General features: G+C 49.2%; 1 protein-coding gene across 2 annotated transcripts in view; it reads left to right on the top strand.

The window, feature by feature from the left end:
* Nucleotides 1-4,798, top strand: part of CCDC42 (coiled-coil domain containing 42) — a 12,648-nt gene extending 7,850 nt beyond the window's left edge. Inside the window, exons 5-7 of one of the 2 annotated variants that reach the window (XM_024748462.1) lie at nucleotides 16-237; nucleotides 336-494; nucleotides 4,533-4,798. In XM_024748462.1, the coding sequence (XP_024604230.1) occupies nucleotides 16-237; nucleotides 336-494; nucleotides 4,533-4,610 (459 nt within the window). In that variant the 3' untranslated portion in view covers nucleotides 4,611-4,798. The remainder of the gene's footprint in view (nucleotides 1-15; nucleotides 238-335; nucleotides 495-4,532) is intronic. The other variant, XM_024748463.1, reaches the window with a different exon arrangement.
* The last annotated feature ends 5,004 nt before the right edge of the window (nucleotides 4,799-9,802 follow it).

The following is a 9,802-nucleotide window of genomic DNA, read 5'->3' as shown; positions in this document are numbered from 1 at the left end:
CATCCCCGCCCGCAGTTCGAAGAGATCCACGAGGTAATCGCGCGCTACAATACGCTGGTGAGCATGCACCACGACCTCATGCAGTCGGCGCAGGAGGGCCAGGAGAAGGTCGAGCGCGCTAAGGCCCGGCTGGCGCGCTACAAGGAGGAGAAGGACGACGAGATCCTGCAGCACAACAACGAGCTGGCGCGCCTGCAGATGCGCTTCGACCGCGCCCGCAGCGACGTCATCATCTGGGTGAGCGCCCCGGGTGGGTAAGGGACACACACACACAAACACACACACACGCGCACGCACTCCTAGCACTCACGCCCTGCCCTCATTCTCCTCCCCAGGAATCTCGCTGGGCGCACATCCAGAACACCGCCGCCAAGAAGACCCTCTTGCTTGGCACCATTAAGATGGCAACGCTGAACCTCTTCCAGATCGTGAGCAAGCAGCTGAAGGAGGCGAGCTCCGTGTCCCTGGAGGACACGCACAAACAGCTGGACACGGTAAGAGGAGGCCCAAGTGCCTGGCCAGCTGGCTCGACTGAGCCACGATGGTTCTCCATGGGTTGGGCAGAGGCGTGATTCCTACAGAGTAGGTGCTTCTCAAATTTTCGCAGCATGAGAATCACCTGGGGGCTGGGGCGTATCGCTGAATCCCACCCCCAGAGTCTCAGACTCGGTGGGTCCGAGATGAAAAGCCATGAATTTCCATTTTCAGCAAGTTTCCAGGTGATGGTGCTGGTCTGGGTTCCACACTTTGAGAACCACTGCATTAGCGCTAAGGCTCTATTGGCCCCTACTGCAGGGACCCGCTACTGCGTCTTATTAAGTTCTAGTGAGATGCTGAAGGCTTGTGACTGACCCCCACGCTTGGGGAAAAGAGAAAATTGGCGGGTGGTGCGGGGAGGGAAATCAGCAAGGGCAGGGAAGGGTCAGAGTCATATTAGTACCATTCTGAGATTTTTCTCTTTGAAGTAATTGAAAGGAAATGACTTTTTCACTGTATGATTCAAAGCTATTGGATGCCATGTCCGTGTGCCACCTGAAACGGTCTCACTTCTGACCAAAGGTACCCGCATCCCGCAGTCTGGGAAGCTGCACCAGCAGATGCAGTAGCCGTGCTTCTTGTAACGTGCAGAGAACCATGATTAATTATTTATCCTTTTTGGCAAAAGCCTTTAGCTCTGCCATGAAATAGTAGAAAGTAGGCTCCCAAGGGCTGGGATTTCTGTTTGCTTTTTTCCTGCTGTATCCCCAGCATCTAGAACAATGCCAGGCAGATTGACCAGCTGGGAAGTAGGATTTCCTTAAACCAAAGAATCAGCCTGCATCGTAAGGCTTATTAGAGCAGAATTATTAACAGTCCAAAGACTGTAAAGGGAATTTGTAAGAAAAGTTGTTCTGAAATAGCGCTCCTCAACCTTTTTTGGTAGCAGGATACCTTTACACTCATAAAATTTATTGAAGACCCTCAAAGAGCTTCTGTTTATATGGGTTCTATCAATTGATGTTTCCTCATTAGAAACTCAAGCAGAAAAATTAAAAGTAATTCATTTAGAAATGACAGTAAGAAGCACATTAACACAAATAGCATTTTTAAATTTTTTATTTATTTATTTATTTTTGGCTGTGTTGGGTCTTCGTTTCTGTGCGAGGGCTTTCTCTAGTTGTGGCCAGTGGGGGCCACTCTTCATCGCGGTGCGCGGGCCTCTCTCTGTCGCGGCCTCTCTCGTTGCGGAGCACAGGCTCCAGAAGTGCAGGCTCAGTAGTTGTGGCTCACGGGTCCAGTTGCTCCGCGGCATGTGGGATCCTCCCAGACCAGGGCTCGAACCCGTGTCCCCTGCATCGGCAGGCAGACTCTCAACCACTGCGCCACCAGGGAAGCCCCACATACAGCATTTTTAATGAAAAACACGTTTTCAAAAAGTATTTATGCAAATCCCTTGAATGTGTGGCTCCCTGGAGGACAGGTGGATTGCCACACCTGCTTCTGCATTCAGCCTGTCGTGATGGCCTACGTCACGGGCACATCCCACTCTGGTAAAAGCCCCTGTAGACTCTCAAGAAAATAAGAGCAAAAAAGACAAGTAACATCTTAGTATTATTATAAAAAGAGTTTTGGCCTCGTAGACCCCTCTCCCCGGCAGTAGGGTCTCAGGACGCCCAGCCGTCCTCAGATCCCTCTCCTTCAGCCGTTGTAAAGAAAGGTGGGGCAGGAGGTGGTGGGCGAGCATCCCCTGCTCAGACCATAGCTTACAGTCCATCCACTCCAAATTCTGAGCTTTCGGACTCCCTCTCAACCTCTTTTTTTTTTTTTTTTTTCGGCTGCACGGCTTGTGGGATCTTAGTTCCCCCACCAAAGATCGAACCCAGGCCCCCAGCATCGAGCAGTGATCTCAACCTTGATCTGCTTCGATAGGAATTCCTCATATTGCCCAAATGTTATTTTTAAATATTCCACTTCATTCCTGTAGGATATGAGCCTACACACACGTGATTAAGTAGCCTGAAAAAAGAAAAATAAAGACCTGGGAAAATATAAGTTAAAATCTGAGGTCAAGGCGAGAGAGAGATGTATGGACTCTGGATTTTTGGATTATAGAGGACAGTAGTTCAACAGGGACAGTAGTTGGCTCTGAGCTTCCTGGTAACCAGAAGCAAAAGCAACACATAGTTCTTGTACCAAAATAAGAAAACACATGGTTTCTTCAGAAAGAGCGAAACGTTCCCAGCACTTAACCTCTAGCTGAACATTTTCAAGGAGGCTTCAGAGACACTCAGTGAAATGATGTTCTCAGCAGTGTCCCTCCAACAGATCCACGCATGGGCTTCAGAAAGCAGCCACTTACTTAGAATCAGGAACGAGGTACCACTCAGGGAAAGTGATTTTGCAAAAGGCCAAGACGATTTGCGTTCAGTATAGTGTGTGTGGAAGGTTGAGCATTATTGTTTCTGAATAAAGCCCAAACTGGAGCAGCATTTTCCAAACCGTGCTTGGCAAACCCTAGAATCCCAGGATGGTAGTAAGTCTCCTCCAGGGAAATAAACGGGCTCTACGGTCTACAAAATTTAGAAAACTCAAGTTAAACAAAGGTGGCTGGTTTTAAAATACAGGACTTCACAGTGCCTTTGCTATGGTTCTGCCCTGAGACTCTCCAAGCAGATAAAGTTTCTAAAACTTACTTGACCACAGACCCTTTTTGGGATAGGTGATTACTTACTACAAGAACATAGTTTGGGAAATACTGGACTTGTCATCTCTATAACCTTGGGAAAGTTGCTCTAATTCAGTCACTGTTTGTTTCTCTCCTCTCTTGCAAAATAGGAATTATGTTGGTAATAGTAACAGTATTAGCAACTAACTGGGCTTTTGAGAGTGTTGGACAGTCTGTGTAGCCCCATATTTAAGAACATTCTTAAAAAGGAGAAATTTTAGGACTGAGATCTTAAAGGCCATCTAGGCCAACCTTTTCTCCCTCTTCCCTTTTTAAAGATAAACTGAGTCCCAGAAAGATGAAGTGATTTCCCCAGAGCTGCATCAGGACCCCAGGTCGTCATCCTTTTTTAAAGTGAAGTATAGTTGGTTTACAATATTGTAAATTGTAAATATTGTAGTTTCAGCCGAACAGCAAAGTGATTCATTTATACGTATGTATGTATATATCCATATTCTTTTATTTTCAATTCTTTTCCATTATAGTTTTTTGGGGGGTTTTTTTGTTTGTTTTTGTTTTTCCCCTTCGTTAACCGTAAGTTTGTTTTCTATGTCTGTGAGTCTGTTGCTGTTTTGTAAATAAGTTCATTTGTACTATTTTTTAGATTCCACATATAAGTGATATAATATTTGTCTTTGTCTGACTTACTTGACTTAGTATGATAATCTCTAGGTCCATCCATGTTCCTGCAAATGGCATTATTTCATTCTTTTTTATGGCAAGTAATATTCCATTTGTGTGTGTGTGTGTGTGTGTGTGTGTGTGTGTGTATACCACATCTTCTTTATCCATTCGTCTGCTGATGGGTGTTTAGATTGCAGGACCCTGACTTGTGTGGCTGTGCTTTTTCGCTATGTCATACTGATTGCATGTTCTTTACAACAAAAGTTAGTGAATAGAATTTAAACTTCCCTTGATGACTCAAGATGATCATAGCGAACATCAGTTCTGGGTTTCAAGCAAATGACCTCCTTGAAGGCTTTTAAATAGTGGAGAGCCGTCTGCCCTGACCCTGGCTGACCCCTTCCTGCTAAGTGCGTGTAGCCTCTGAGTCCGCTTAGGATCCTCCCTTTGTCTCCCTTTGTTAGACTGTCAGCCTGTACTTCATCCTCTCAGTGCGTCTTCTTCTAGGGGTTCCCAACTCCGTCCATGTTCATCACTTCTAGTCTGCTAAGCCTCATTCTCCATGTCAACTAGAATAATTGTCAAATGAGGGAAAGTCGGTCACAGGAAATGGTGACTCCTTACAAGCAGGTTATGCCTGGACATTTCTGGATGGGTGGCTTGTCGCCTGCTGGGATTAACTGCGGTCCCCTGGCCTTGCTAGATCCAGCAGTTTATCCAGGACCTGTCAGACATCTGGGCAGAGGTGAAGAAGAAGGAGCAACAGCAAGTTCGGGTTTAAGGAGCAGCCGTGGTTCCAGAATGTTCTGAGAGAAGGGAGAGAGAAAGTACCTGGTGACCTTGCCGTCCAGTCAGCCCAGCCCAGCCCTCTGGGACCGCTGTGCCTTTCGGAAATCCCTGTTTATCCCCTCAGGCCGCAGCCCGTCCCATCCTTGAAAACATTAAATTCTATTAGAAGTTCGTTCCTAAGTTCTCTCTCTCTTTTTGGTGGTTTATTCATGGGGAAGAGGGTCCACTGAGGGGAGAATCCCCCAAAGCACCCCCTTCTGAAGCTGCCCAGGTCTGGTATCTCTTAGGCTTTGCAGTTTACACAGGAAGTATCCGCGTGGCAACACACACCAGGGTGAGTACACAGGACCCTTCTTTCCTCTACCACTTCCATTTTTTTTTTTAAGTTGGTGTTTCCAGTTGGGGTGCAAAGACTCAGTAGAAACCATGAAGGCAGCTTCCTGGGTCCGAGCGCCGGAAGCGGTAAGTTAGGAACTGTTTCTTCCCTGACGTCGGGAGGAAGCCCTGCTGTCCTGCCCCCGCCGGACCCTAAGACATGCAGTATGGTATCGGGAATGCTGATGTAGGAAGAGCAGGCAGGCTGCCAGGTGACAGCGTCTTAGCAGGCTGGAATGATGGCTTCAAACCGACAGAACTAAACTGAGTGGAGGTAAATGTGAAGTCTCGCACTCGACGGTCAAAAACCCAACGGCACTGTTATCAGTCGTCAGCGGCAAAAGGCAGGTCAGGGACTGGACTGAAAGAGCAGCACTTACTGAGCATATGTTTTATATACGTCATCCCAGTGAGAACCGTGTGGCACCATTAACACCTGAATTACCGAACAGGACACTTGCCCAAGGACACTGGCTCCCGTGACAGGGTCGGGAGTCGCATTGGGTCTGCCTGCCCCCAGCCTGTGCTCCCTCCACCAGGCTGCTTTCCCCTCTAGGGGCAGCCGGGGGCGGAGGGGGCGGCCTGAACAGGGCTCCTTGTTTCTCCTTGGCCCTGTGATCCCAGAGGCCCTACGGGGAGACCACCACCTCCAGGGGGGGTCTGCTGCCGCACCCCTGCCTGGACCCTGCTGTGGGCCGCCGTCGCCCCTCACCTTTGTGTTCACCATCTTCCAGCAGCGTCAGCATCCCCTGGGAGTTTATTGGAAAGGCCAATTCTCGGGCCCCATCCCAGACCCAAGCATTGGAAGCTCTGGAGGTGGGGCAGAGCCCTCTGGGTTTTAACAAGGCCTCCAGGTGATTCGGATACAAGCTCAAGTTTGAGAACCACCACTTTAGGGTAAACCAGACACTTTCAAGGACCTGGGATCCCAGGTCCCCCCTCCTTGGCTTCTCTTTTTTTTTTTTTTTTTTCCAGTACGCGGGCCTCTCACTGTTGTGGCCTCTCCCGTTGCGGAGCACAGGCTCCGGACGCGCAGGCCCAGCGGCCATGGCCCACGGGCCCAGCCGCTCCGCGGCATGTGGGATCCTCCCGGACCGGGGCACGAACCCGCGTCCCCTGCATCGGCAGGAGGACTCTCAACCACTGCGCCACCAGGGAAGCCCTAGGCAGATTTCTTGATTACGCGAAGCCACAGACCCACAGACTCATTCCCAAACCCACAGAAAGGGGCAGAGCCACTCTAGGAGGGCCAGCGGTTCTCCCAAGCCTGAGCGAGAGGGCTTCGCTTGGATGGGAGGACAGGCAGGGGTCACGGATAGGCCCTCACTCCTCACTCCTCTCCCCCAGCCCCTGAGCCTGTCCACCCCGGGCCCTGGACCCACAGAAAGAAGCCCAAGACCGCCCACTCAAGAGGGATTGGGGCTCCCAGATGCAGGAGTGTTTTCAAGAAAAAAAAAAAAGATGGAGTTAAGATGACTGGAGTTCTCTCAGCAAGAAAAGACACCAGCTCATTAAAGCAGAAATAACTGATTGGTTCCAGAAATGAATGGTTCTCATCAGCACAGGCAGGAAGTAGGGTTCCGGGTGTTTTATGGGTAGCGGGAGGCAAGAGGAGGGAAGACCTTCAGGGACTTACTGTCAACGCTGTTAGTGCTTCCTGATTGGGGGCTGGGAGGGGGGGAAGGAAAAAGGAGGAATAGGGCCTTGAGGCGTGAAGGAGCCCAGCCCGCCAGCAGCCAGGTAGGAGGACATCTCCATGTCTGTCACTTACGCCACGCCACACACGCAGTCCCCAAACAGCAGTCAATGTCCCAAAGCTGCAGGTGAGGAAGTGGCTTAGAACAAAGAGCTGCTTTCGGAGTGGTATCCGTGTCTCTGGAGTAGTTGAAGAGTTCATGCTTCTGTAGGATTAGCTGTTGGTCCCTGGGATCACACCCCTTTCTCAGACTCCAGGCTGGGATCCCACATCTTACATCCAAGGCTTTTGGGCAGCTTGCGGGGGCCTGGAACCTTCCTCCTGTCATTTCAAACCATCTTAATTAGGGGTCATCCCTCAGGCACCTCTGGTCTGAAACTTTCGATCCAGTGATATCTATCAGAAGTGTCCACAGCAGGGTGTGGAAGGCAAGCAGAGTCCCAGGAGGCCCCAGGCAGCTCCTTCCCCTGGGAGATGAGCTCTCACTGACAGCCGTGGGCCTCACCTCCACTATCCTCACCTGCCCCGACACTCCCCTCTAGCTTTAACTCTTTGAAACTTTGAACTTTTTGAAATCGAGAAGTCTCCCGCTGCAAACCACAGAGTTGGGGATGGTAAGAGCCAGGCTCAGAGGCATCCAGAGCTTGAGGATTCCACCTTCCGGGGAGGCAAAGAACCATTTTAGGAATTTTTAGGAGGAAACAGGCTGGATCTAGAAACATCCAACAGAAGGAAAGCCAGCTGCACGGTGACGCAAAACTGATCGTATTAGTTTTCCATTCTGCGTGACAGATTGCCACAAACTCAGAGACCTAAACCAACACCCATTGCCTGTCTCACAGTTGTGGGTCAGAAGTCCCCGTGGACTCAACTGGGGACTGAAATCAACATGTTGGACGGCCTGGGCTCTTGTCAGGGGAGTTTAGGGGACAATCCACTTCCCAGCTCATCCAGGGTTGTTGGCAGGATTCCTCTCAGCTGGCGCTCTGAGGTCCCCAATTCCTTGCTGGCTGCCAGCCCGGAGCCACTGTCTGCTCCTAGAGGCCGCCTGCCTTCCTTGTCGTGTGTGATGTCCTCCATCTTCAAAGCCAGCGATGGAGTCATTGTCACTCTTCAGATGCCTCTGACTTTCTCTTCCAATACCATCTGGAGAAAACCCTCTGCTTTTAAAGGGCTCAGGTGATAGGTTTAGGCCCATCTCCCTTTTGCCATACAACAAGAGAAACACGAGGGCGTGAAGGTCATGCAGGCCATCTTAGAACTGTACCTACCCTACTGATCAAGAAAGGATGTGGATGGGTGTGGAATGTCTAGCATGGTGACCATCGTTAATACTGGAGTGCAGGGCTTCCCTGGTGGCGCAGTGGTTAAGAATCCGCCTGCCAATGCAGGGGACACGGGTTCGAGCCCTGGTCCGGGAAGATCCCACGTGCCGCGGAGCAACTGGGCCCATGTGTTCACGGCTGCTGGGCCTGGGCTCTGGAGCCGGCGAGGCACAACTACTGAGGCGCGAGCACCTAGAGCCTGTGCTCCGCAACGGGAGAAAACACTGCAGTGAGAAGCCCCCGTACCACAACGAGGAGGGGCCCCTGCTCGCCACAACTGGAGAGGGCCATGTGCATCAGTGAAGACCCAATGCAGCCAAAAATAAATAAATTTATTTAAAAAAAATACTGTAGTGCATATTTGACAGTGGCTAAGAGTGTAGATCTTAAAAGTTCTCATCACAAGAGGAAAAATGTTGTAACTGTGTGGTAACATGTTACCTGGATGCATTGGGATGATTCTGCAGTATATACGAATATCAACTCATTACGTAGCACACCTGGAACGAATACAATGTTGTGTGTCAATTATACCTCAATTGAAAAAAAACAGATGTCAAGACAGCTTGAAGAGGGAGACGAGGAGAAGGCTAGGAGGGACTGTGACAAGGGTGGTCCAAGGCCAAGATGAGGCGTGGATGGAAAGGAACCTTCCTGATGTGCAGCTGACCTGACATTTACTCGTGATAGTTTCATCAAGACAGGGTTCTCCTGGGGCTGTTAACCGTCCAGGGAGGCAATAAGTGGGCTTTAGCCAGGCTGGGAGTCTCCTGATATTTTATGAAACTTTTATATACATGCACGTATGGATTTTTCATGAGTGAGGGGGTGGGGTGGGGGCAGGAGGAGGTCCATGTCTTTCAGTAGATTCTCCCAAGAATCTTAACCCAATGAGGTTAGGAACTACTGCCTTTCTTTCTTTCTTTTTTTAAATTAACAGCCTTATTGAGATATAATTCATATACCATACAATTTACTAATTTAAAATGTGCAGTTCAGCGGTTTATAGTATATTGACAGAGTCGTGTAATCAACACAATCAATATGAGAACATTTTCATCACCCCGCCCCCAAAAATCCTCATACCCATTAGTAGTCATTCCTGTTTCCTCCCAAACCCCCAGCCCTACCCAACCACTAATCTACTTTCTCTGGATTAATCGCTTATTCTGGACATTTCTTTTTTTTTTTTTTTAATTTTAAAAATTTTTTATTTTAATTCTAATTTTTATTTTCGTTTTTTTTGGCTGTGTTCAGCCGTCGTTGCTGCACGTGGGCTTTCTCTAGTTGCGGTGAGCGGGGACTACCTTTCCGTTGTGGTGCGTGGGCTTCTCATCGTGGTGGCTTCTCTTGTTGAGGAGCACAGCTCTAGGCACATGGGCTTCAGTAGTTGCAGCACTCAGGCTCAGTAGTTGTGGCTTGCGGGCTCTGGCGCACAGGCTCAGTAGTTGTGGCGCATAGGCTCCGTTGCTCCAAGGCATGTGGGATCTTCCCGGACCGGGGCACGAACCCGTGTCCCCTGCATCGGCAGGCAGACTCTCAACCACTGCGCCACCAGGGAAGCCCCATTGCTTTTTTTAATGGCTGAATAATATTCCATTGTATGGATTTACCACATTTTATAAATCCAGTCAGCATTTGATGGACATTTGGGTTTTTTCTACCTTTTGGCTATTATGAATAAGGCTGCTATGAACATTCTTATACAAGGTTTTCTGTAGATGTAGGTGTTTGTTTCTCTTAGGTATATACGTGTGTGTATATATATATATATATATATATATATTT

Source organism: Neophocaena asiaeorientalis, unplaced genomic scaffold (assembly GCF_003031525.2).
Source record: "Neophocaena asiaeorientalis asiaeorientalis breed wild unplaced genomic scaffold, Neophocaena_asiaeorientalis_V1.1 scaffold543, whole genome shotgun sequence".
NCBI classification, from domain to species: domain Eukaryota; kingdom Metazoa; phylum Chordata; class Mammalia; order Artiodactyla; family Phocoenidae; genus Neophocaena; species Neophocaena asiaeorientalis.
Note: the sequence above shows the minus strand (reverse complement) of the source record. Positions and strands in the feature narration are given on the sequence as shown.